General features: G+C 59.1%; 1 protein-coding gene across 1 annotated transcript; it reads left to right on the top strand.

The window, feature by feature from the left end:
- The first annotated feature begins 14,803 nt into the window (after nucleotides 1–14,803).
- On the top strand, nucleotides 14,804–25,664 carry FSCN1 (fascin actin-bundling protein 1). The gene is made up of 5 exons (XM_056503435.1): nucleotides 14,804–15,718; nucleotides 22,106–22,262; nucleotides 22,706–22,827; nucleotides 23,059–23,226; nucleotides 23,318–25,664. The coding sequence occupies exons 1-5, from the start codon at nucleotides 14,896–14,898 to the stop codon at nucleotides 23,518–23,520; spliced, it is 1,473 nt and encodes a 490-aa protein (XP_056359410.1). The 5' UTR covers nucleotides 14,804–14,895; the 3' UTR covers nucleotides 23,521–25,664.
- The last annotated feature ends 1,289 nt before the right edge of the window (nucleotides 25,665–26,953 follow it).

Consider the following 26,953-nt stretch of genomic DNA (forward strand, 5'->3'; position numbering starts at 1 on the left):
TGCACAGCACATCTCATTCTCTGGGAACCCATAAAACATAAACCCTTGTTCATGTTTTGCAAGTGCTTGGGGCAGATGGGGACAAGCAAGAGGAAGAAAAAAAGCAACCAGCTGTGGTGACAGGAATGAGGAAGCCCAGAGTGTGGGGCAGCTCCAGCCCCAGCACAGCCTGGGCTCAGTCCTGGCAGGACAAAGGGTGTCCCAGCCCCACCCTGGCACTGCTCAGCTCGGGTCTCTAACTCAGAGCTGGAACAATGGGACCAGAGCCTTCTGCTTGGAACCTGCTGCCTCTGGGACCAGGAGAGGTTTTGTCCTGCCCATCCAAGACCAGGCACATCCCTCCACAGATGAGCCCAGACCCCTTCCCTTGGCTCTTTCCTCTGCCAGGGAGATCAGTGAAAGAAGACACAGACAAAGGGATGGTGAGATGTGGGGGTTCTCCCTCCTCCCCCAGAGGACCCACATCTCTGTGGAGACACATTTTAATTAACAATGAGTGGCCGAGGGACCGTCCCAGGCAGCTCTGAGCACAGCCCAGCCTGGGGAAATCAGCCTTAAATGGCAAAACCTGGCCCTGTCTGCGGTAACCAGCTGGAGCAAGAGGCAGCAGAAACCGGAAACCAGAGAGCAGCTGAGGCCCCCTGCCCCCCTCCATTGCTTTGTAAACCTAAATTCACCAGGAATATACCTTAGAAATTATCTTCTCCCTCCTCTGCCCCTTGCTGGGGGTGCCCTCCTATGGGATGGGTGCCCTGGATCATCCTGCATCCCTGCTCCTGGGGCAGACACAGGGAGAGAAAAGGTCTCTGTATTTCCCCTCCCTTGTGCATCAGCTCAAGGAACAATGAGGGACAGGAGCCCCCTCCCCAACCTCCCATTGTTACTTTTTTGTGTTAACTCCCAGCAGATTCCAGGGCATAAATTGCTTCCAAGAGAACTCTCCGTGCTCAGCAGTGAAAACATTTCTGAGCTCCCCCAGTCTCCATGTACTGGGATAGAGAGAATTTGGTTGCTCACTCATCAGAGGGATTTTGAGGTGCATCTCAGGCCCTGCTGCTATAAAGGAGAGCCTGATGTTCTTTTCTGGATTGTGGACAAGGGGTGTCTCACAGTGCAGGATAAGCCCACCAGTAGAATTAATTTCTTCCCATAAATCACCAATCTCATTTAATGAACCCTGCACTGATGCCAAGAATTGGGAGCTCCCAATACTTGCTTTGGCTGGGTTCACCCCACTTTTTTGGGATGAATTTATTCCTTTCACTTGGCCTAATCACATCCTGATAGCGAGCAGGCAGTGTCAGCAATCTGCTCCTGGCAGATTGGGTGGAGCACAAGGTCCTTGAGCCATGGATTCCCATCTCTGGGATGGGACAGAGCCTGGAAAGCTGCTCGATCCCAACGCTGAGATTTGCTGCGTTACCATTTCCCAGCACGTTTCTCCACGAGCACTCTGCCAGCAGACTCATTAGCTGTGACATCTCATTAAAGCAACCATCCTTGGGGGAATTGGCTTGCTCACAGGAGCTCTGGGATTGGCGTGGCCCTTCTCCTCCCCACCTACAGACAGCAGAGAGGACAGAGCAGTGGGAGAAGCCCCATCCATTGGGATACACACAGCAACTCCCCTTGCTGCAGGAAAACTGCAAAGGGAATGTCAGAGGGAGAAGTCTGCACACATCAAAAAGGAATCAGCTCAGCAAAGTCACGACTGTTTAAAGCCCCACAGACAGTCACAGCTCCCGTTGAGCCTGTGGAGGAGGTGGCTTTCTCCTGTGCCAGGACCGGTTCCCCAGCTCGCCAGCCCAGTGGGAAGGAGGCTTTGCCTGCCAGCCCCACTGGCAAGGTCCCCACCCTGGCTGGCCAGGGGACAGGGAGTTGCAGAACCTACAGCCCCTGGACTGGGAGAAGCATGGAAATGGCCTGGAAACTGGCTCTGGGTGGATTTAATCCCATCTGATTTCCCCTTCTGTGAGTTTTTTCCAAGTCTTCCCACATTGTTTCCACTCCTAAATAAATATGTTTCCAGTCTGGGATATGCTCTTCATCATCAAACAAGCAAGGACCAGCCTCTTCATCTCCCTCTGCTCCAAAAGTCCTGAGCAAGTAGGACACAACCATCCTTGGGTGGAGATGCAAATCCCACAATTCAAAGACCAGTTTTAAACAACAACCAACAGAGCTGTCAATCCCTGCAACCATCCAGGGTGGTTGATTGTCACCATCAAAGGTTGTGCTACCACCACTTGGCATCTCTGCATCACTTCCAAGCTGTTTCCCACTGCTCAGTCTTCCATAAAAATCAGGGTCCAGAGATGAAGACACCACAGTCTGCATGGAAAGCTTTTCCTTACCTCTGCTCCACTTGTCTGCCACTGACAGTCCTGCCCAGGATTTCTGCCATTGGTCATTGTGGCCACGGAGGACAAAGGGGTCCCTTCCTTCACACCTTGCTCAGTTGTGTCTCCTGTAACTTTTCTCCATCCAGATAAAGGGAACTGGAGATTTCCTACAGCCCAAGCACTGCAGATGCCCAGCACGTTCCAGGGCAGCGGAGGCTTTCCCCAGCCCATCCCAGCTGGCTCTGCAGCTCGGGTCTCCCAGCCCACCTTCACCCTACCTTATTTATAATACTTCACACCTGAGGGGGCTGAGCATGAGCAGCTTACTGAGAAGAAAAACAAAGATTAAAAGGGGTTTTAAACCCCTTCAGCCTAACTTTTTCAAACCTCAGAGAAGCTCAGTCCCTCTCAGCATGAGCCCTTGGTCCTAGGAGGATTTCATTGTCCCTCCAATGCAGGCAACAGAACCAAGCCACAAAAAAAAAAAAAAAAAAAAAAAAAAAAAAAAAAAAAAGACTCCAAGCCCCTTCTCCATGGTTTTATTTTTCTGCCAGCAGCTGCCAGGAGGAGTCATGCTGCTCAAGGAGGTCGGAGGGTATTTTTTCCCCATGGATTGCCCTGACCCAGGGTTGCATGAGCCCTGCCCTCCAGCCAAACCCAGCTGCCACAGCCGGGCCGGGTGCCGGGGCCGCGGGGACCGCCCCCCGTCACGGCGTTCCCACAGTCCCAGCCTTCGAAGGTTTCACCTTCTCCCAGGCACAGCAGTGCTAATGACAAGTGAAGGATGGTGCCACACCTGCACTAAACCATTTTTGGAAGGACACCTGGGGAAGAAATGTTTCCCATGTCGCTGCTCTGTAATTAGCATTAATTACCAGGGCTTGTGAAACCTCTTCCCCATTTACTCCAGGCAGCATCTGACGGAAACTGTGGGAATCCCACATGGCTGAGTCAGCCAGGAGCTGGGGAGGGGTCGATGAGCCCCCACAGGATGCAGGAATGAGTCCCCAGGGTCCCTCCCTCAGCCCCCAGCTCATGGGGACAGATTTTTGGCCAGGGGGGCTGCAGGCCTGGTTAAAACACCAAAAAACAGCTGATATTCATTCATCCCCCCTTCCCCACAAGGTACCACTGTCCTTCTCCTGCTGGGGGTCAACCTGGGGCATCCCAGGGCTCAGGGAGGGTTGTAGGTACTGCCCTTTAAGCATCCTTCAGAGCATGGCAGAGTGGGAGATCCCCAGCAGCACATTTCCCCTCCCTCAGCTCATTGCTGTCAGCATCACCCCAAGGTGTTATTATAGACCAGGGGAAAATCCACCCCAAAAACCTAACCCCAAGCAGCCACTTGGTCACCACCCAATGGCAGAGTACTGCTGCCTGAGTCATTTCTTCTTTATTTATTTATTTTTTAATAATATTAATGATTAGAGTGAGTCAGGATGTTTTGTCATCTGGAGAGGCTTTGGAGTCATCTCACCCTGCCCCAGTGACTCCTCGGTGCCCTGGGGCAGGGGACACATCCAGCCTTCTCCCCCAGGGTGGGGTGCAGCTGCTGCAGCCTCGCCCCCAAACTGGCAGATTTTGGCTTAAAAAAAAAAAGATAAAACAAGAGGAAAAAAGCCCTCCCCACCTGCAGGACCTGTTTTCTCCCCATCTGCTCGCAGCAGCTCAGGGTGCTCCAGCATCCTGGGGGGACAGGTGACCCCAACCACCAGCTTGGGTGGGGGTCCCAGTGGCACTGGGCATCACGATGGGGTTCCCATCCAGCTCAGCTTTCCACACATCATCGTTGCTGTGACCTCCAGGGCTGGTCACAGCTCCCAGCACCACGTGGGACTCCTGTCCCTCCCCAGGGACCCGGGCGTCCCCTCACCCTCCCACTTGACCTAACCTCCTGTCCATAAATGGAGAGGTTTGAGAGCTGTCCCCGGGGTGGAGGAGGAGGAGAAAAAAGGAGAATAATGCCAAGAATGCAGGACACAGCTGAGGAGCCCAGTCCCAGCCCCTCGACACGGGCTGGGGGCTGTGGGACAGCCAGCCTGGCCAAAGCCCAGTCCTGTCCCTGCAAGCCACCCCACTACAGTCTCTGGAAAGGTGCTATTTTTGTTTCTCTTTCTCTGCTTTTCTCACGAGCTGGGGACTTTCCGAGGGCTGGGCTGCCCCGTTTCCATCTCAGCACATGGAGCAGCTCTGGGGTGCAGAGCTGTGCCCCCACACCCGAGGAGAGTCCCTTTGCAGCAACGTGTCCCCTGCAATGCTGTCACCTTGCATGTCCCGTGCAGATGGTGCCTCCACCCCGGCAGCAGTGTCCCCTTCCGGGGGGGGTGTCCCCCTGCAGAGACACATCCCCTTTGACCCTCTCTCTTCACCCCATCACCTGTGGGAAAGCTGCACCGGGACGGATGTGAGGTGCAGGGTGGCACCGAGGGTGGCAGCAGCCACGCGCCCCAGCTGGCACGGCGGGCCGAGCCTCCGCTCGGGGCCAGAGTCCAGCGCCTTAAAATAGAAAGTGAAAACATTCGGGTGCCCCGTCCGGATGGGCGAGGGGGGCCCATCCCCGCCTCTACCAGCCGAGCGCCGCCCCGACATCTCACGACCCACCCTGCTCGCCAGCCACCCTTTCCCCAAGCAGGCAGTGCCCATCCCCAAGGTCAGGGTGGATCCCTTTGGGTTCTCTCGGAGAATTGCTCCAGCGGCTCGCTCAAATCCTCCATAAAAGGAAAAACAGCCAGCAGGTAGCACTGCCAAACTTAGTCATCCCCAGTCCGGCAGCGCTCGCAGCTCCGTCAGCAGCAATTTCCTCTCCGCGCTCCCCTCTGCGCGGGGGGGACGGGGAGGAGCGGCTCTGCCTCGGCCGAGCCGTGCCCAGAGCTCCGGGCTCGGCCTGGGGCTCTGCCGGACACGCTGAGCTGGGAGATGCTGCCGTGCTCCCTGCTGAGATCCAGGGGGAGATGCACACCCTGGGGAAAACAAAATTTGGCACCTGGTACAGTGGTACCGCTCTTGGTCAGACGGCAAAAATCTCACTCTCTGAAAGAATTTGTTCCTGAGCATCTGCACAGATATGTGGATGTACCTGGGAACACCTTGAAGCACCTGGAATTTGGTGGGCAAAGCCTGTTTGCTGCCCGTGGGACAGGTATTACAGAGCCCAGCACTGATACGAGGGACCTCCAGCCCCTCCAGAGCACGGGGACTGGGTGCTGGTCCCACTCTGGTGGCAGGATGGCTCCGAGGGTGAGCCCCGAGCTGGCCCGCAGCAAGGCATGGGTATCCCTGAGTCCCACCCTCTCCAGCCCCGGTTCTAACTCGATTTCCCCTCAGAGGAAGCAGGGCTGACTGCCTGCTCTGCCCTCGGGTACTTCATGGAGCCTGAGAGGAGTGACCAGCTCCTCATCCCGGCAGGATTGCCCACAGCATGGCACGGTCACCCGGATTGCGTCACAGGCAGCAAACGCCCTGGGGTGTGAGGCAGTGACATCTCCTATTGCCCCAGGAGACAGCCCGGGTGTTGGTCCAGGTGCTTGTGTCACCTCCACATCCCTGCACCTCATGGGGACACAGCATCGCTGCAGGGTTTGAAACCTTCTCCCGACCAAGGAGGGGAATCAGGCTGGCGGCATCTCCACTGCACGACGGGGTAAACACCTCAAAGCACTCTCGGGGAGGCTGTGCTCAGCTGGCACCAGCTGTCTCCAGGGTTTTGCAGACAGGCTGGCTGCCCCAGTAAATGATTCACCCCAGCAATAAAAGATTGGAAATGTTCTGGTGACGTCTCACGGCACCAAAGATGCACGCAGGGCTGTGGGGTGTGCAGCGTCCCCGGGGCTGAAGGGTGTGAAAGGTCTGTGTGGGGCCAGGCGCTCTCCAAGTGACAAAGAATGGTTGAGATGGATGATGCTGGGAGTGTCATGTGGGGTCTCTCGTCCCTGTGCTGGGTAGCACGATGAGGATCAGGCTGTGATGGAGCGACACCAGCACTTCGTCAGCTCAGTGCAAGGTGAACCAGCCCGAGTGCGCAAGCTGGAGTGTGCTGTGAGCAGCACCGAGCCCGTGGCTTCACCAGCAGGGATCTGGTGCCACTGGGGCTGTGCCGCCCACTCCCAGCCTGAGCTCCAATCCTGCAGCACCCGCTGCCAGGCGGAGCTCTGCCCCGCGTCCCCAAGGGTGCCCGATGGAGGCGGCCTGTCCGGGGCCATGGGAGGGGATCAGCCGGATCAGGCGCGGCCCCCGCCCCGGCTCCCCCGGCGCTTTGTTCGTCCCGGCGCGGATCGCGGGAGCCGCTCCCGCTGCAGCGCGCGGCCGCGCGGCTGGGTGGTGCTGTTGGGATGCGCACTGCGCGCGCCGGGAGCGCGCACGGCACCGGGCACGGCGGGAGCGCGCACGGCGAGGCGAACGGAGCGCGCAGGATCGCCCACGAGACGCACGGGGCAACAAGGGATGGCGAACGCCAGGATGCGCGTTGTACATGGAGTCGTGCACGGCAAGGTGCACAGAGCGCGTGGGATCGTGCACAGAGATGCACTCTGCACATGGGATTGATCAGGCACACTGAGATGGACTCTGCATGTGGGATCAGGCACACTGAGATGGACTCTGCACACAGGATCGTGCACACTGCACACGAGAAACACATCGAGGTGCCCATTCATGCACGTGGGGTCACCGTGCCAAGACCCACACGCTGCACAGGGGATAAGGTTTGTGGCACACGAGGCCATGCACAGTGAGGTGCACTGTGAGGCTGCATGTGGAGCCACAGGTGAGCCACACACTGGGATCACACCTGCTGCACGCTGGATGTGGGATCCTGCATGCTGAGATGCACATGTGATCACACAGGTGAGGCCACACACACTCTGAGGATGCAGACTGTACACAGGCACTCCAGGGTGATCCCAACACACGTGGAATCATGGCTCAACACACACACACTGTGCATGGGATTGCACACAGCAGCACACACTGTGCATGGGATTGCACACAGCAGCACACCTGGTGCACAAGGAATTGCAGGCACACGGAACTGCACACACCATCATGCACATTGCACATGGCAGGGCACACAACCTGCAGCTCCAGCCAGCGCAAAGCACAAGGAGTCACAGGCTGCAGTGGGTTGTCCACTGACCAAGCCCCCCCAGTGCCAAATGTGCTCCCCACCAAAGGCCTTCTCTCGTCCTGCACAGCCACACCCCTGTCACCTCCAGGGACCCTCAGGGTGGCTCTGCACGGTGCCTACCCCAGGGTGCCCAGTGTCCAGCTGGTTTTGGTGAACACACCCTGGTCTAGGGGCTGCTTTGCTCCCCAGGACCCCAGCACTACATCACCAGGGTGTTTTCCTTCACCCTCCATTTCCAGCTGGGAATGGCTGTACTTAACTCCATCTGGGGGGTGACAGGAGGGGCTGGGGAGAGGGAAACCAGCACCTTCGCTGCAGGGAGGGCTGGAGAGCCCCCCCAGCCCCAGACTGGCTGCCCACAGCCCGGGGCCTCTCCCGCAGCCGCCGGCCGGATGCCCGGAGCAGGGCCCCCGTGCGAGGTTTTGGGTTTCAGGGCCGCCCCCCGCCCGCATTCCTGCCTTCCCGGGGCCTCTCACAGCCAGCCTGGCCACAGCCCCCAGCCCTGATCCCTCCTTGTGGCCATTTGCCCACGGACAAAGCCAGCCTGTCAGCACTGGGGAGCGAAGGGAGCTGTGGGACAGTGGGAATGGGGGTCAAAGCCCCCCAACTCTCACTGCCACTGTTGTCACACCAGCATCCCCCAGGCTTCCCGAGCTGGAGGTCAGATCCAGCCCCTCTGTGCAGAGGAGACAGGGAATCATGGAATTCATGCCAAATGGAATTACACTCAACTCCTCAAGGGACTCCAGATTTTGGGACTTCCTCCCACCTCAGCCACCCCTCCTTGCAGATGCCACAGGAAGAACAACTTTTAACTTCAACTTCTAACCCAGATGTGGTTTCCCACAAACCAGATGGCAAGCACAGCTGGACTCCCACTGCCTCAGTTTCTCCATGTGCAGAACTGCCTCCAGCCCCCCTACTAGGATGCACAGGCAGGCCAGACACTGAAGGGAGATGGGTGGGTGAACAGAAGGGGGTAAATGCAGGGCTGTGAGGACTCCTGGCCCGGGACAACTCCCTTCCCTCCTGCCTTCCAGCAGCCATTCCACACCAGCAGGTCAGTTTGTGTCACTGGGCCAAGCAGGGCTGGGGGCTGCAGAGCCCCCTGTCCCAGGGGTTCTGCTGCTGGGACAGTCTGCAATTCCATGAGAAAATGCAATGGGGAGCAGGATGTCAATTCACCTGGGGACTCAGTTCAATTCCTTTCATCACTTCCCACATTTCTCAGCCCAGTAGTTCAGTTAGAATCCCATTCCCTTCTGCATCCAGAAAAACCAAAGGGACTACAGAGCTGCTGGAGCAGCACCAAGGAGGGCCAGGGGCTCGAGAGGGCCAGGTGGGAGGTGCAGGGCTAATCCCCAAAGGCCCCGTTCCTAATCCTGGCTAATGGACTCTTTTCACCACTGACAATGGAGTTATCCATCTGGAAGGGGATCTCTGGGTCCAGGAAGGCACAGCTGGTGGGGCAGGGCTGGGCAGGGAGGTTTGACCCCTTCCCCCAGCCTCAAACCACTGCTTCCAGCCCCTTCCCAGGCCAAAATCCCCCCTCCTCCCTGCAGGTGAGGGTGCAGCTCTGCTGCTGCCCTGCATCCCACCCACCATGCCCCAGTACTGCCACCGAGGAGTCAAACAACCCCCTCACCTCCTCTCCAAGCCACAGGCTGTAAAAGCCCCTCCCTGTCCATCTCAGCCCTTTATAAGGATCCCCCGGGGGCTCCCAGCTGGCTCCTATTGCTGCTCCTATTACCCATCCCTCATCCTTGCAGAGATGCTCCCCCTGCTCTGGGGGTCTCAGGGGGAATCCCCTGCTCCTGCTGGGGCTTGACCTCGGTTTCTCTCCAGGCTGAGCTGCAGCCCCCCGACCCCACCAGGGGATTGTGCACCTGTGGGTGCAGCCCCTGAGGGGCTCTTGGCACCCTGCAGCAGCATCCTGCCGTGTCCTGTACCCCTGAATGCTGTGACAATCCGGGGAGATGGCAAACAAAAACAAGAGCTGTCACCTCCTCCTCACCCCATCCACAGTGGCTGATCAGAATCTGCTTGTCCCCGTTCCTGACACCCCCCTGCTGCACTCTGACTCATTCCCAAGGCTTTCCATCCCTCTTGGGATGCCTGTGCTCCATCTCAACGTGAGGATGGAACAACTGCGTGGTGCTGAATCCTGCCAGAGGTGGGGATCACCATCCCAGCCATGCCCAGACCAGAATTTTTGGGATGCTGCAGATGCAGAGAGCAGCTGTGCCCTGGGAATTCAGGCAGCAAATACCTGAACATGCCCTGACACCCTTCCTGTGCACACCGAACCCTTCAGCAGCCCTGGAGGGGCCGGACACAGGGCATGGACACAGTGGGAGTGGATCCAGGCGTGAGGAAACCGGAGCAGAAGGAGCCGCTGAGTCACCTGCTCCGCCCGGCGCTGCCGAGCCCGGCCCGGGTTATTTTGGAGCTGCGTGGGAGACGCTGGTAACACACTTTCCTCTTGCCTGCAAACTCCTCTGTGCTGACTCTGCGCTGCAGCAGGGAAATAAAAGCGGGGACAGGCAACAGGGCTGGCACTGGAATCTTCCTCTGAGCCTCCTGCTTGGGATCTCACGGCTATAAAACCCCCAGGGCTCTCCCTTCTCCGCTTGCAAACTGGGAAAATTTTGGTTTTTCCTTATATATATATATATATATATATATATATATATATATATGTGTGTGTGTGTGTATATGTATTTTTTTTTTTTTTTTTTTAAAAGGCTGGAAAGCATCCCCTGGTAATGGATTATTTTGTCCCACAGAATGCCCTGTGCCTCTCTGCTCCTGGGCACTTGCAGAGGATTACAAGAGCCTCGTGTCCCAGCAGAGCCCCCGGGGACCAGGCAGGACACTGGGTCCAGGACAAAGAGCATCCTCCCCACCACAGAGGTTAATCACTGCTACACAAAAGGTCTTTTAAGCTGCCCTAATAAAATTCCTTCTCCTGCTGGATGAACCAGCCTCCAGCCTCCACCCCACCTCCGCAGAGTCCTTGGGGGAGACAGAGGAAGGAGCAAGTTTTCACTTTAGTTTCTGGTAATGTAAAAACCACACCAGAAAACACCAGAAAACACCAGAAAACACCAGAAAACACCAGAAAATGAGCTGGGGTGGGAAGAGAGGGATGAATTCCCAGTGCAGACAGTCTGTGCACTCATCCACTTCCTTCCTTCATTTGCTGGTGTCCAACATTCAAACTGCCTGAAAGAAGGAGCTTCAAGCATTTCCATCCCTTTTTGCTCCCTGGATGCAATTAAATTAAGCTAAGGGGATAAATCCAGCTAAAAGAGCTGAGCAAACCACATGACCAGTGCCACGACTGATCCTGATGTCCAGGAAACAGAGGAACGTGGCTGAGCCCCCATCACCCTCCAGCCCTGTCTCCTGCTTCCTGAGCAAACCCCTTGGGGCAGCATCCCAGAGGAAAGCATCCCCTGAGCACGATCTGCCTCTCTCAGCCCCTCTCTGAGGCTGCTCTTTGTTTCCCTGGTGCTGCTGCTTTTTTTTAAAATACAGCCTAATACAATTTTAATGAGGCCAGGGCGCCTGCCAACTGTCGGGAGGACCATCAGAGAGCCTCTGCTGAGCTGGCTGCTGGCATATGGCAGTGAGGCTGGGACAGCCAGGCACCCTGGGGTGTCCCCATGGCCCCCAGCAGCAGCAAGGCACAACTGGGGACCTGGGGAAATGCAGCCTCCAGCCAGGATTTTGTCTGCACCTGGGATTTGTTCCCAGCCCTTGTACAGTGGTCTCTGATCTCTGGGTGGTTTTGGCAGAGCCCTTTATCCCACTGGAGGCCTTGATGGCTGCACAAGGTCACCTCATCCTGCACAAGAACTCCTGCTGTCACAAACTCTGTCCCACGTGGGTGGAGGTGGCTGGAGAGAGGGTGACCACCAGCACTGCATCCCCAGTCTCTGCTGAGACCCTCCATGGGTGAGTGGGCACCTGCACTGTGGGGGGTTCCCAGGCCAGCCTTGGCCATCCCACAGCCACTGCCACCCCCAAGGGGGACATCAGCACCCAGGATGGGCCTGTGTGTGCTTTGAGCACTGAACAGTGTCCCAGGGAAAGCACATGGCTGGTGTGCACTGTGCTGGGGTGAAAACCAACGAGCAGCCCCCCACAGGGAGCCCCCAAATTTCCTACAGCAAAGAAGAATGAGGAAGACTCAGGCCAGGCTGGAATCTTCGAATCCAGAGGGTAGATGTGTTCCAAAGGTGACACCAGCTTTGGAACCCTGTGGCACAATGGTGGCCGAGGGTCTGTGAGCTCTGGAGGGCAGGATGGGGCTGGACACACAGCCCAAAGCATCCCTGGGGCTGGACACACAGCCCAAAGCATCCCTGGGGCTGGACAGACACCCAAAGCATCCCTGGGGCTGGACACACAGCCCAAAGCATCCCTGGGGCTGGACACACACCCAAAGCATCCCTGGGGCTGGACAGACACCCAAAGCATCCTTGGGGCTGGACACACACCCAAAGCATCCCTGGGGCTGGACACACACCCAAAGCATCCCTGGGGCTGGAGCTGCTGCCTCCACACTGTCCCTGTGCCCTGGGGCATCTCTGCTGCCTCCACATCGGGGACACAGGGCTGAGCAGCCCATTGCACCTCAGATTCTTCCTCTGACACTGCTGTACACTGCATGTGCTGTCTCTGTCCCCTCTGGGCCCCGTGCATCCCACCCTCCCTGCAGTGTCCAGCTCTGCCTTCCCAATATCACAAACTCCGATGAAAATCCCGGCATTGCTTGCAAACACAAAAGTGTCCAGGCCAGCAAGGAAACCCCAGGGTGTTTCTGTGCCTGGGGAGGCAGGACAGGGCTCACTCCAAGCCCAGGGCTCTTCTCTCTTTTGGATCTGGGGTGTCCTTGCGGTCCCAGCGGGTGTCGCAGCCCCTCCAAGGGCGCTCCTCCTCCCTTGCGATGGATGCCGTGTGCCAGGATTGGGTGTCCTGCAGGAGCGGCGGTGGGAGGGCTGGGGGATGACCTCAGAGCGTTTAGTCACGGAGCCGTGCAAAGATGAAATGCGATGTACAGAGGGAAACCCAGCGCCTTTCCTGCCGCTCCAGCGCACCGGCACGCACGGGTGCACTCGGGAGACGAGCTGTGGCTGCTGCAGCCCCAGGTCAGGGGGCGCTGGGCACCCTCTGCCACCACAGTGATGTGTGGAGAGGTGTCAGACTGTTTAGGGCTCTCCCATCCCCCAGGAGCAGAGGGTGCAGGCAGAGTGGGTGCCTGCTCTGGACGGACAGGATCTGCTGAGCCAGGCAGTGCCACCATCCACCAGTGTCACAGTGTCACCCATCCATGCCACAGTGCTGGGCACTGGGGAGAAAACAGCGTGGGTTTTTCTTTCTCTGCATAATTGATTTTTTTTTTTTTTTTTTTTTTTTTTTTTTTTTTTTTTTTTTTTTTTGAGGAGAAAAGCTGTTTCTTTCCTGGCCTCATCACCATCTGCCCGTGGCAGCCAGGGAAGGCAGAGCCCAGCAGCTGTGGGTCCAGGCAGCTGCTCAGCCTCATGGCCAGATCTTAATGCAGGGGGGCTTTGAGCCAGAGCAGCAAAAGGGATTTGCTGGACAAACATGGATCTGCCTCACTGGAGCTTGGGGGGACTGTTTCCAGCCCAGACAAGAGGCTGTGGGGTTGGCTCTGGCTGGCAATGGTCTGTCTAGACTTGCAGGGTTGGGCAGTAAGGATGAGCACAGAGCAGGTCTGGCCAAGACTTCCAGGAAAACAAACCCCATCCCAACCTGGCAGCTTTGCCCTGGGGCTGTTGTGCCAGTGACCCCCGGGCAAGGGGTGGAGCAGTGGCTCTAACCAGTACAGCCAGTGCAGAACCAGTGGAGCCTGAAGGGCCTTGGGAGATGGGGTGGGATGCCATCCTGCCTGGGTTGGATAAGCCTGGGGGAATTCTTTGTGCCAGCCCTGAGCACACAGTTGTGCCCTGACATCCATGCCCACACTTAGCTCTTCACTTGTCCTGCATCATCTGGGACAGGCAGTTCAGCTCCTGATCCAGCTGAAAACCACCCCATCTGTCCTTCCCATCATCCCTCTTCCTCCAATTTTCTGGTTCTGCACATCCCTCCAACCAGCTCCCCCCTGTAAGTGCAGGGCTGTGCCTGAGCCAGCTCCAAATCGACCCCTGCAGCTGTGCTCCTACTTACTGGTTTGTGTCCCTGTTACAGACACAAGAAATGTCCCTGTCCCCAAGGTGCAGTGGGGACACAGACAGCCCTCTCCAGGCTGGATTCTGCCCATCTCCAGGTCAGGCCTGCTGTAAGTGCCACCAGACCACTGCATGCACAGCAACCTGCCCACCCACCCCCTGAGAAATGGCCTCAAAATGCTCCCCCGTGCAGGGTGCCACTGTTTTTCTTCTGGATTTGCTGTGGGCATTCATTTCCCCAGGGCCAGGGTGCTCCAGCCTCACTGGTGCCTGGCACAGGGCGCTGGGATGGCTCAGAGATGGCAGGAGGCCACAGCATCCGTCACCCTCTCCCCATCTGTCCCACAGCCTTGTGACATGGCAGCAGCCCAGGAGGGACAGGGGGTGCAGGGGGGTCTCACAGTGCCTTGGAGTGGGATGGGGATGTGCAATCAGAGGGGTTCTTGCAGTGCAGGAGAGAGACTTGCAGTTCAGGTTGGTGGTGTGCAGTGCAAGGGGTGGTCTCATAATGAGAAGGGTCCTCAATGCTCAGGGGGTCTTGCAATGTGTAGGACCCTGCAGTACAAGGAGGGGTCTTGTTTTACAGTGGGGGTCTTTCTAGGTGTGTTTGGGAGTCCTTCAATTCGAGGGGCCCCTTCCTGGAGGGGTCTTCCATGCTGAACTAGTGCTGGAGGAGGAAATCCTGCAATTCATGGATGCTCCTGAAAGGCAGGAGGAAGGTCCTGGGGTCTTCCAGTTTATGGGGAGGTCTTACATTGCAAGGGGGCTCGTGCTGGGCCCAGAGCAGTCTTGCCATGAAAAGAGAACTTGCATTGTGTGGGGCTCCTGAAATGCAGGGAGGGGTGTCCCACAAGTGCCATGCAGTGGGCACTCGCAGGGGAGGTGTCCCACAATTCAAGAAAGCTCCTGAAATGCATAGAAAAATCCCGTTATACACTGGGGGGGGTCTTCCAACGTGGGAGCATCCTGCAATTCACGGGGGCTTTGTCACTCGGGGAAGCGTCTGTGCATGCGGGAGGGTCCCGCAGCAGGGAGGGAGGCGGGGATGGTGCCCGGCGGCTCTCGGGGGTCCTGCCCTGCCCTGCCCAGGCCGGGGGTGGGGGGTTCGGGGGTTCGGGGGCGGTGCCGCGGCCGCGGCGCTATAAAGGCGGCGGCGGGGCGGGCGCGGCGGCGGCGCTCGCTGTCGTGCGCTCGGTGTCGTTCGCTCGGTGTCGGTCGGCGGCGGGGCAGGATGACGGCGAACGGGACGGCGGAGCCGGTGCAGATCCAATTCGGGCTGATCAACTGCAGCAACCGGTACCTGACGGCGGAGGCGTTCGGGTTCAAGGTGAACGCCTCGGCCGCCAGCATGAAGAAGAAGCAGATCTGGACGCTGGAGCAGGACGGGGAGGACTCCAGCGCCGTCCTGCTCAAGAGCCACCTGGGCCGGTACCTGGCGGCCGACAAGGACGGGCGGGTGAGCTGCGACAGCGAGGAGCCGGGCCCCGACTGCCGCTTCCTGGTGCTGGCCCACGGCGACGGGCGGTGGTCGCTGCAGTCCGAGCCCCACCGCCGCTTCTTCGGCGGCACCGAGGACCGCCTGTCCTGCTTCGCCCCCGCCGTCTCCGCCGCCGAGAAATGGAGCGTGCACCTGGCCATGCACCCCCAGGCCAACCTCTACAGCCTGGCCCGCAAGCGCTACGCGCACCTGGGGCCCCGCCGCGACGAGCTGGCCGTGGACCGCGACGTGCCGTGGGGCGTGGATGCGCTCATCACCCTGCTGTTCGTGGAGCAGCGCTACAGCCTGCAGAGCTGCGACCACCGCCTGCTCCGCAGCGACGGCCGCCTGGTGCCCGCCGCCGAGCCCGGCACCGCCTTCACGCTGGAATTCCGCTGCGGAAAGGTGGCCTTTCGCGACGGGGAGGGCCGCTACCTGGCGCCCTCGGGGCCCAGCGGCACCCTCAAGGCGGGCAAGAGCGCCAAGGTGGGCAAGGACGAGCTCTTCGCGCTGGAGCAGAGCTGCCCGCAGGTCGTGCTGCGAGCCGGCAATGATAGGAATGTCTCCACCCGGCAAGGTACCAGGGGATGGGGGCTGCGGGTGGGGGGAACGGAACTCCTCGGCCGCCCCGGAGTCCCAGGGCTGGAGCCGCCTCGGGGTGTGCTCCTGCATCCCTCGGGTGTCAGTTTCCCCCGAGAATCGCCCGCCCCGAGCAGCCCCCTGGATCCCTCCGGCATCCATCGGGCATCGCCCGCCCCGAGCAATCCTTGCATCTCTCCGGCATCGCTTCCACTCCATCACCTCAGAATCGCCATCTCGGAGTGGCGCCCCCGCAGCACTGCCCCCCAGCCCCCCACATCCGCTGCCTTCCACCCCATAGGGTGCCCCTCTGCATCCCTCTGCCATCGCCTCTTCTTCCCCCCCTCAAACCCCTTCTCTCACCCCTCCCCTGAAGCCCCCATCTCCCCCGGGCACCCCCTGCACCCCGCAGCATGCCTGCCCGCGGTCCCTCCCCCAAACCCCCATCACCATCCCCCCGCATCCCTCCCACATCCTTTCCCCTTCCCCCTCCCGCATCCCTCCATCATCGCTGCCTGGGGGCCCCCATCCCCGCGGCACCCCCGTCCCCGCACCATCCGCTCTGCGGGGCGCCCGGGGGGCAGGGATGGCGAGGGGCCTGCCTTGGGGTGCAGGGATGGACAGGGAGGGGGGCTGCGAGGGGTGGATGGAGTCTTCCCTCGCCGTGAAGGAGGCAGGGCTGTATCCCTCGCCTTCCTTCCTTTGGAGCTCATTGTTCGCCCAACAAAGCCTGCACCGATCTCGCCCGAGCGCGGCTGAGCCGTTTGCCCAGCGGGGCAGGGAGGCTGCGGGGGCTCTGGTTCCCTCGGGGGGCTGCAGTTCCCGTGGGTGGGGGGCTGCCTGGCAGCGTTACATAAAGAGCTTTGCCAAAGCTCCCGCATCCTGCACCCACCCGCACAAAGGCAGCCGTGCCTCCGCACCGCCGCACCTCCCCGTCCCCTCTGCTGGGTGTCACCGCCCCGGGGGTTCGGCCACATTCAGAGCTGCCCGCGAGTGCCCAGCGAGCAAACGGGCTCCGTGTTGGATGCTCTGGGGTCCCCACTGTGTGCCGGGGGTGCCCCGGGGCTCATCAGGTCAGGCCGGAGCACGCCGGGTTTGGGATGGGTGCGAGCATGTAGCAAAGCCTGGAGGAACAGCGGGGATTTTTTTTTTTTTTTTTTGGTGTGTATGTGTTGTATTTCAAGGTTGCTGCTTAGCCCCGATCCGTGCCTGGGCAGCTCCGTGCGGGGAGCTCCACGCTTTTTTCCTGTCCGAGGGAAAATCCCGCAAAGCAGCCCATTAAAAATGAATAATACGATCTGCCAAGATGGGCAGTGGGGATTGTTTTCCCAGGCACGGGGATTTGGGGAAGAGGAGGAGAGGATGGCGGTGGCGGGAGGATGGCGGGAGGTGCCGCAGCGCCGTGGGGGAAGGGCTGCTGCAGCCCTTTGTCACCAGAGATGGGGAAACCAGATGTGGGGAGAGATGTGAGGGACGGAGCGGCGGCGGTGGGGACCCCGTGGTGCCGGGGGACCCCATGGAAGGGGTGGGAATGCTGCTGGCCGACCCTCCGGCTTTGTCTAATTCGGAAAGGATGGGGGAGCAGGAAGGGGGGGAACAAATCTCCCCAGCAACAGAGGGCTCTGGGCTGTGCCCGGCCCCTTTCCAAGCAAAATACAGCGGGAAGGGCCGCGCTGGGGCTGCACATCCTCGCTCGAGTCCGTTTTGGCTGGAGAAGCCGTTTCCACCCGGTTTATCCTTCCCGACGGCCGTGAAAGGCCGGGAGCCGCCGCTTTCTGGGGCTCATCCGCCTCCCATTGTGAAAGCGCCGTGCCCCGAGGTTAGCGAGAAGGCAGCAGCAGCAGCCGCCGGAGGAAGCGGCTCCAGACAGCCTTTCCCCCGCCGAGCTGATAAGCGCCGTGCTGCTGGCAGATGCGCCCGTGGCCCCTGGGGATGGGCGATACGGGATGCGGGCAGGGGGTGGCTGTAGCTCGGCACAGCCTCGTGGGAAAAGGCGGCTCGGGGCTGTGTGGAGTCAAGGAGGGAGCAGGGACGGCAGTGGCTGTCCCCCTCTGCCCCACGGGAGGAGCAGGGATGGGCCCATGGGGTTCTTCTGTGGTTCCCGCGGCTGGGATCCAGCTTTGGAACGGAGCTGTCCCACCGGTGCCAGGACAGCTCCTGGCCTGGCGACTCCTCCCTGTCCGGGATGGCCGGTGCCAGCATCCCCTGCACACCGGGGACCGCAACAAACACCCCGGGGCAGCAAGGGATGGTGCCAGCCCTTCCCCTGCTCCGGCACGGGGCTGGGGGTGTCCCTGGCACCCCCCTTCTGCCTCCAGCCCAGCAGGACGGGATCCCTGAGAGTCCCCGTCTCCCGTTTGCACCTCGGAGGCGGCAGAGCCGGGCGCTGCCTCCTCCCGCTCAATGGCTCCTTTCTCCCGGCTGCGGCAACAAAGAGCCCTTTGTGGGGGTCCGGGGGCAGAGCCCCGCCAGCCCGGGGAGGGCTGGGCTGGCTCGGGGGGGAGGAATTCCAAAATTCTGATCTGGGGAGGAGGGCGAGGTGAGGGGAGCGCGCCTGGACGTGCCGTGCTGGCAGAGCGAGCTGTGCCTTGGGGCAGGACCCCCCGGCATGGGCTGAGCCGGATTTCACCCCCCCAGTTCATCTCAGTGCCACGGCAAGGCAGGAAAAGGCTGCTCCAGGGCAGGGGGCACGAAGGCTGGGATGTAGATTTTCATCTGGAGATGCCAAGTGGCCTGTTGACACTTGGGGGATACCACAAAGCCACAGGAAATCCACAGGGAAGGAGGGGTGGGTTTTTCAGGAAATTCATGTTTCACCCCTACCCGTGACCCCTTTGCAGAGCTGCACCCTCAGCAGAGGAGCTGCTGGTTCCTCGTGCTCCAGGCTGTTGGATTTAGACAAAAACCAGCTTGGATTTCTGCAGGGGTGCAGTGTAAGCCCAGCTGAAGGGCAGGGAGGGGGCAGGAGGAATCTGAGCACCCGTGGGTGCAGTGCTGGGTGGAGGTGCCAGAGCCCAGAGGGAGCCCAGAGCCGACCTGTGCCGGCAGCACTGGGAGCAGCATCCCATCCCCATCCCAAAATCCTGCCCTGCTGCCCCGGGGTCTTTGGCACTCCCGTGGGCCAATCCAGGCAGTCTGGGCTCGGGTGTTTTCAGCTATAACCGTGGGGTTTTTGAAAGGAGAGTGGGAAAGGTGCTCCTCTCCATGCAGCCCATCCCAAGGGCTCTCACCAGCATCCCAGGATGGCTCATGGCAGAGATTCTGTGTAAGCTGAATGCAGAGGGAAACTGTTCTACACACCCTGAATGCCCCCACGCCGGGTCTGCAGTCCCCCATGGTGTGGAGGTGAACAGAGCTACAACAAACTGCTGCTTTAGAGGGAGAAGCCCGGCTCTGGGGGAGGTGCAGGAATGTGTGTGCCTGCTCTGGGGTGGCCACAGATCCACAGTCAGGGCTGGAGAGCAGCGAGGGCTCCAGCATCAATCCTGGAGCCTCAAGGTCCTGGGGCCAGCGTCAAAACCACGAGCCTGGAAACCTTGGCAGCCAAATACTCGGGGAGCCCTTTCCAGCTCTCTGAGCACCTCAAGCCAAGGGATTCAGCATTAGGAATGACAACATGCCTCACCTTCCCAACCTCTGCACTGTCCCCAGTATTGCAGAGAGCTGGAGGACATCCCACAAGGGGATTTTGGGGTGTGCAGGTACCTCCACCCCCCTCCCCAAGAGCCGCCGTTTTCTTGGCCCCCTCCCGCCTCCAGCTGTAATTAGCAGCAGCTTCGTCAAGGTCAGGAAGAGCAGTGCCAGCTCCAGACTGTCAATTTACCAGGAGCGTTAATTAATCCGTGATTGCAGCGGGAGCGGCCGGGCCGGGGCTGCGGCTCCTGCCACAGCAGGGGGTGGCTGTGGGGACAGCCTGTCCCGCCCTTGGGGACACGGGGACATCTCGGAGGGACCCCCCATGGCCCTGCAGCCTGTGCTTGCTGCATTTCCCCCGCCCCGCCGGCTCCGAGCCCCCAGTCTGCAGTCCCAGCCCTTTGAAGGCTCCTCCTGCCCAGCCCCGCCGCATTCCTTTGTGCTGAGTCGCTGTAACCCAACCCCCGGCGGCTTTTGGGGAGGGGGCGTGGGAGACCCTCCTGCTGCCGGCTGCTTCCAGGCAGAGGGGGAAGCCAAAGCTGTGTGGAAAAGGGAGCTGGGGGAGGCCGGTGTGTGCCCGGTGCTCCACGCCCGGGTCTCTGGGGACAGGGACAGTGTTTGCAGGCTCCTGGCACTGCCGGTCCTGTCTCCAGCCCGGGCTGTGGCACACAGCATCCCCAGCCTGGTCCCTGCAGGTCAGCGAGTTCTTCCCAGAAAAGTCAGTGAGGGGAAGCACCACTCCCACTGCTCCCCCACAAACCACAGGGACCCACAGCTCTCCAAGTTTGGGGGGCCCAGGGGTGCTGCCAGCCTTGAGGGATGGGCTGTGTCCCCCAGGGTCACCTCCCCACAGCCCAGCCTCTCCCTGAGCCCCCACAGAGCCCCCTCTCCGATTTACAGCTCGGGCTGGGGCTGGAGCTGCCTGACGCCAGGATGCAAAATCAAAACCAAATGTTCCCACAAGCACCAGCTCAGCCTCTGGCAGTGCTGGGAGGAGGTGACTGAGAGCCGAGGACGTGGCCAGTGGGGCTGGGCTGGTGGCCATCACACCCACTGCCCCAGATACCCTGGGGAGGGAAGCACCAGGGTGGCTGCGTGTCCGTCAGGAGAGTCTGGGGTCACAGAACGGTTGGGCTGGGAGGGATCATGGGCAGGGACACTTTCCACCAGGCTGGGCTGTTCCAAGCCCCATCCAACCTGACCCTGAACACTTCCAGGGGTGGGAGATGCAGAAGGTGCTGGAGGATGAGAGGGGGATGCTGTGAACTGGTGGAAGCCATCGGCCAGTTGGGATGTGGGGGATAAGATTATGGCCAACAAAGTGAAGCCTTCAAAGCCTGACCCCTTTGGGAACAAAGCCTGACCCCTTTGGGAACAAAGCCTGATCCCTTTGGGAACAAAGCCTGATTCCTTTGGGAACAAAGCCCCTTTAGGAAAGGTGGGTGATGGAGATGCAAAGCAGAGGCTGCTCCTGGGCGTTGGGATGGGGCCTGACTGGAGCCAGGGCTGGGTGATGTGGAGCCCAGGGAATTGTGTCTGCAGGACAGCTGGCTGCAGCTGCTGGGACCTCCTGCCACCAAGGCTGCAGTCCCTGAAGCCCTTGCAGTGACTGTGTGCAGCACTGCTTGAAATCCCAGCAGCCAAGAAACTGGGATACACTGTGGAGGTGTGAGGGGCCCCACCTCCCTCAGCTGCTCCCCCTCAGACTTGTGCTCCAGACCCTTCCCCAGTTCATTTCCCTCCTCTGGACATGCTCCAGCACCCCCATGTCTTTACTTTATTGAAAGGACCAGAACTGAGAGGAAATGTGGACTTGGAGCCTTTGCACCCCTGCAGCAGGGAGGGATGCAGGTGTCTTTGGCTCTGGAAAATTCATCCAGTTCCACTGAACTCCCATTTCACTGAGCTCACTAGTGGGGCTGAGCTCTGCACCCCACTCCCTCCCCAAAACCCAGCACAGAGCTCAGCCATTGCCTTTGGCTACAGCTTGTGGCTCACATCCCCAAAGTGTTTTTAGGCTGAAATCCACCAAGTTGGAGAGCTCTGGAGCAGTTTTGGCCCTGCTAGCCCTGACTAAGCAGCTTTGCTCAGGCTCAGGGCCTGAGGTGGATGCACACGTGGCTGGCAGTGGCCCAGGGCTGTGGCTGGTGGCCCCAGGACCAGCTGCATCCTCCTCTGCATGGAAATGCTGTCTCTGGCCCCTGGGTGCAGGGATGGGCCATCCTGGCTGGCAGAGCTGGGGGACAGCTGGTGCTGATGGTTTTGGAGAGTCAGGGAAAGGCTTGGCTGCCTTGGGGCTTTCCTGAGCCTCCTGTCCCTGCACACTACACTGCCCCAGTGGGATGTGACAACTGTGGATGAAAAATGTTGTCATGGTCCTTAAACATGCCACGAGCTGGGATTCATGGGTGCTGCAGTGGCCTCTGCTAATGGGCTGAGTAACCTGGCTGTCACCTTTGGGAAAAACTGCAGCCCTTTTCCTTATAAAGTATCTATATTGGTCTTTCTCTCATTGTGATGGAGTTGCTGAGTGAGGAGTGGAAGCTCACAGCTGCCCACCCCTCGTTTAGGACCTTAACACCAAATAAGCAAATGAAAGCCTGGATTTGAGCCCCAGTGCCAGAGGGGAGATCCGTGTGAGGGATTTGGGAGCCTCACCCAGGAAGCAGGAGCCCCTCTCAGCTGTTTCCTGGGCTGCCCTGCCCCTGGCTGTGGTCCCACCCCTCCATCTCCACCTGTCTCTGGTCTGTAGGGATGGACCTTTCAGCCAACCAGGACGAGGAGGGTGACCAGGAGACCTACCAGCTGGAGATCAACAAGGACACCAAGAAATGTGCCTTCCGCACCTACACTGGGAAGTACTGGACCCTCACCTCCAACGGGGGCATCCAGTCCACGGCCTCCACAAAGTGAGTGCCCTGTCACCCAGGCGGTGCCTGGGCTTCAGAGCACCTCCCAGGGGAATTCCAGGGGGATTTTCCAGCTTGGGTGCTCATCCCAAATGCTTCCCAGCAGAGGCAGTGCGTTTTGGGAAAGCCAGGGATGGGTCGGGGCTTGCCGCCCACGATGCTCTGCGAGTCCCTGGGGCCACATAATCCTTCCTGCTGGCTGGGGCTGTCGAAATGCTCTGCCCTGCAGTTCAACCCTGAGAGCCAGGCGGAAACCCCAGCAGCGCCTTTGGCTGCCTGCCCGCCTCCTTCCCAGCGGGATGGCCACGGCAGCACGGCTCATCCTGCAAAAACAGATCGAACCAGGCTCTGCTGATCCAGCCAGGGCCCTTTCCAAGCCAGCAGGGTGGCAGTGGCAGGGTCCCCCTCCATCACAGCCCCTGACTGACCTCTCTGCCCCACAGGAACGCCAGCTGCTACTTTGACATCGAGTGGTGCGACAAACGCATCACCCTGAAAGCTGCCAACGGCAAATACGTGACGGCAAAGAAGAACGGGCAGCTGGCAGCCTCCATGGAGACAGCGGGTAAGGGACCCTTAGGGACCCCACACTGGGGCAGCAGGGGATGAACAAAGTCCCCCCAGAGCCAGTGATGCTCAGGCAGTAAGTTATAAGTGATTGTTTGAGAGGGAGGGACAGACAAGGTGGGTGAGGAAGGGGTGAGGGGCACGGCCCCTGCTCCTCACTCTGCCTGCCAGCTTTGGGTCTGGCTCTGTGTCCCCTGGCTGCTCTCACAGCCCTGTCCCCTCGGCGCAGGCGAGACGGAGCATTTCGTGATGAAGCTGATCAACAGGCCCATCATCGTGCTGCGCGGCGAGCACGGCTTCATCGGCTGCCGCAAGGTCACCGGCACCCTGGACTCCAACCGCTCCTCCTACGACGTCTTCCAGCTGGAGTTCAACGACGGCGCCTACAACATCAAGGGTGAGTCCCCAGGGCAGCTCTGGGCTGGGGTGGGGTGGCCTTTGGGGTGCCCGTGGTGGCTCACGAGGCCCCTGTGTCCCCTGTCCTGCAGATACCACTGGGAAGTACTGGATGGTGGGGAACGAGTCGTCCGTCACCAGCAGCAGCGACACCCCCGTGGACTTCTTTTTTGAGTTCTGCGACTATAACAAAGTGGCCATCAAAATCAATGGCAAATACCTGAAGGGCGACCACGCCGGGGTGCTCAAGGCATCGGCTGACACCATCGACGCCTCCACCCTCTGGGAATATTAATGCACTTTAGGGTACCTCCTGTTGCCAACTTTTCTTTCCCTTCCTGTCCTCTTTTCCTTTGGGTTCTGTTTCTCCTCTCTGTAACAGGATTTTCAGACTGGCTTGCCCTTCCCTCCTGCCATACAGTTGGTGCGTTATGTGGGAGGTGGGTCTCCGTAAATCCCTGTAAGAACTGGAAAAGTGGTGGGGCTGCCTGCCTATAGCTTTGTAGAGGGGTCTGTCTCTATCCCCCCATCCCTGCCTCCCTCCAGGTTTGCTGGGCTTGGAAATGGCCGTATCCCCCTCCTGGCCCTGAGCATCACCTTAGGTAGTTTGTTTTCCTCTCCTCGATTAAAAAAAGGGAATAAGATCACCTCTGTGCTCGCTTCTGCCATATCAGCACTGGCACAGCCTCAGACTGTGCTGCCAGTGTCCCCTGGAGCATCCATCCTGTCCTGCCCTGCTCCAGTCAGGGGTGCAGCGATGGTGCTGGGCTCAGCTGGCTCAGCTGGCTGCTCCAGCAGCTTCTCTCCCCTCCTGGATTGTGGGGCAGGTTCATCCCCAGCTGAGCTGCAAGAGGTGACCTTACATATCACAGCATCCCTGGGGATGGGGCTGGCATATGCCAGCACATCCCTGTGGAAGGGCCAGCAAGCTGTCCCTCCCCAAACACCTGGAAATGATTCTTTAGGGTGATCCTGTCTGGAAAGCCTCAGCCTTTCATCTCATGGAGCCCCATGCTCCTCCTGTCCCTCCACCCCTCCTTGTGCTTTTGGCTCTGGAGGAGCATCCCAGACCCTGATGGTGGGTCCAGCCTGCCCTGCGGCTGGTCCTACTGCTGTGCCTGGAGGGGAGGGCATGGGGGGACACAGAGCCAGCCCTTGCCAGGGTGGGGGCTTCATCCAGCCCATCTCCCGTGGGCTTCGGTCCCAGCAGGAGCCGGGCTGGCCAACGGGATCTCCCTGGGGCAGTGGCTGGAAGCATAAACTGCAGATTTTGGTTTACAGAATAGAAAAGTTCCTTAGCAAACTTTGCACAGTGATATTTGCATCAGTACCTTTGATGTTGTTTTTTTTCTCTCTCGAAAAATACTGGAACAGTGAAGCGAATCGCTGAACACCTAATGCTGAATTAGGAATCGCCCGCACCCACGGGCACCCCGAGGGGGCAGCTCCTGGTCCCACCACCCCCAGGGCACCTGGGCTGGGCTCTCATGGATTGCAACCCTACAGGAAAAGGAAAAAAAAAAGAAAAAAAAAAGACCAAAACAGTATTTTTGTTAGTCTCTATTTATATATGCTCTCCATGGCACTGTGTGACCAGCTGTTGTCTGTACTAGGTCTGCATTAGATTTTATCGCTGTCTGTAACGGGTGATGCTGCGTGTTCCTTAGGGTGTTGAAAGGCACTTTATCCTTTTGGGCCTTCCCAGGGCCGGGATCTGCTCCCTACAAACACACCAAGGAGCCTTTTCCTGCGTGGGCCCCCTCTGGAGAAGGGGAGTGCTGGTGCCACCCCACGCCAAGGGTGCTCTCGGCATCGCTGCCGTGCCAAACCAGGGCCGGTCCCTCCTGCCGGGGGCCAGGCAGGGGCTCGTCAGCCTTAAAGCCATGGGGAGGGACTCCCCTCCGCAGGAGCTCGGTGCTAAACTCAGCTGGGAGAGCTCTGGGCTGTCCCCAGCAGGGGGGCAGCTCTGGGCTGGGGTCCCTGGCGGGTGCAGGGGATCCCGGCTGGACTCTACCTCGGCTCTGCGCTCACACCAGGGGCACCACGCATCCCCTGGCACCACCAATCCCCTGGAGCCCGCTGCCCCCGCAAGGACCGAGTGTCTCGCAGCCCTGTGTGACCCTGTGACTCGACACACGCTCTCGCTGGCCTTCACCCCCTCCCCGTGTCACCTCCCCCATCCCCGTCACCGTCCCAACCATCTAATTCCTGCTCTGGCTTCTCCCGTGTGACACTAGGTCAAACATCTCTCCTGTTTCCTCTTATCGGGTGTCGTGACTCTCTGAAAACATCTCACTCTGAAAATTTAAGTTTTGGGTTTGTTTGGTTTTTTTTTAATTATTATTATTTTTTTGTAAGTGCCATTTGTATAACTTAAAAAGAAAAATAGTTCAAATGGAGAAAGATGAATTAAAAAATAAAACCTGCATTCGGATTCAACCTGGTGTGTGGTCTGTTGGGGCTGCAACAGCCTTTAATGAGGCAAGAGCCTGAGTGTGGAGATTTGGGGTTGTTGGAGACTTTGACAAAAGTTGAGCTGGTTCTAAGGAGTTGAGATGGTGGGAAGGGAATGGTGACTAAGAGGCTCCAAAGAGGGGTAAAGCCAAAGACAGCTGGAGGCTGGGTCACCTCTGGAGATACTCAGAACAGCCTGAAGCTACTGAACCTAGGGACATCTGGGGATGGGTGACCATGGATGGGTCAGGAACACCTCATCTGCAAACCAGCCCTGCTGCCCTCACAGCCAGGAGCAAAGCTGTGCCCCCACAGAGCTTTTTCTCTTTATTCAGGTGTTTCATCTGCATGGGATGGCCCAGATGGGAGGGAAGAGCCCTGGAATGGTGGGTTGGGGTGTGTGGTTGGCTGGGGGTCAGCAATCAGTCTCCTTTACTTGGGGATGTGGAAAAAGTAAAGGACTAAAGAGAAAAGGGAAGCCCAGCACAACTCACATCCTGCCAAAGGAGCCAGGATGTGCCCCCAGCCCTCCCAGGACAACTGAAACCAGACCTGAAACTCAACCAACAGCACCTGCACCAAGAGCAGCCAGAATTCCCTTACCATCACCACCACAGCCTGGCTAGGCACTGACAGCTCCTGTTTGCCTTGGAAATGTAAAGCTGGTAGGGAAAAAGCAAAGTTTGGGACGGGGGGGCTGCTCAGCTCCCCCCAGGCACACAGCCCAGGGGACAGAGGGACAGCAGTGCCTAGAGAGACCTTCACCATCAGATGGGGGGGATGAGCCCTGCAAGAGCCAAAGGAAGGAAGGAAGGAAGGATGTGCAGTCCTATAAACAGGGAGAAATCAGGGCAGTGCAGGAAATGCTGAGCAGCTCAGTGTGACATCTGTGTGTGCAGGAGCAAACCTGGCTGTGACACTGGGCTGTGCCAGCCAGCCAGGGCAGCAGCAGCTCTGCAGTGGGTGCCCACCCAGGCCAGGGGCTCTGGATCTGCAGGAAGGACTCTCCCCCTTCCCCTCTCCCCAGCTGCCAGCACACATCTCCTTTTTTTCCCCTCCAGGCTGGATTCTGCATTTACCATCATTCACCACCACTCCAGCAAGAGGGGAAATCCCCTCAGCCTTTCCCCATCCCAGTTTCCATTTAAAGGAGTGACTGGAAACCATTTTCTATCCCATTTTCTTCCTCTGGAGCACATGGAACAGGTTAAGCTGTTCCAGAGGGTGAGAAATGGGTTTTTGCCTTGTGACCTGGGGAGTTTCCAGTGGCACAG

The sequence above is a fragment of the Oenanthe melanoleuca genome, chromosome 14 (genome assembly GCF_029582105.1).
Source record: "Oenanthe melanoleuca isolate GR-GAL-2019-014 chromosome 14, OMel1.0, whole genome shotgun sequence".
Classification (NCBI taxonomy): Eukaryota; Metazoa; Chordata; class Aves; order Passeriformes; family Muscicapidae; genus Oenanthe; species Oenanthe melanoleuca.

What these genes read in the sequence shown, in the direction of transcription:
- FSCN1 (XM_056503435.1), top strand. Translation starts at nt 14,896, where the DNA reads ATGACGGCGAACGGGACGGCGGAGCCGGTGCAGATCCAATTCGGGCTG. An exon ending in GAATGTCTCCACCCGGCAAG is followed by an intron (nt 15,719 to 22,105) that starts GTACCAGGGGAT and finishes TCTGGTCTGTAG; the next exon opens with GGATGGACCTTTCAGCCAAC. An exon ending in AGCCTCCATGGAGACAGCGG is followed by an intron (nt 22,828 to 23,058) that starts GTAAGGGACCCT and finishes CCCTCGGCGCAG; the next exon opens with GCGAGACGGAGCATTTCGTG.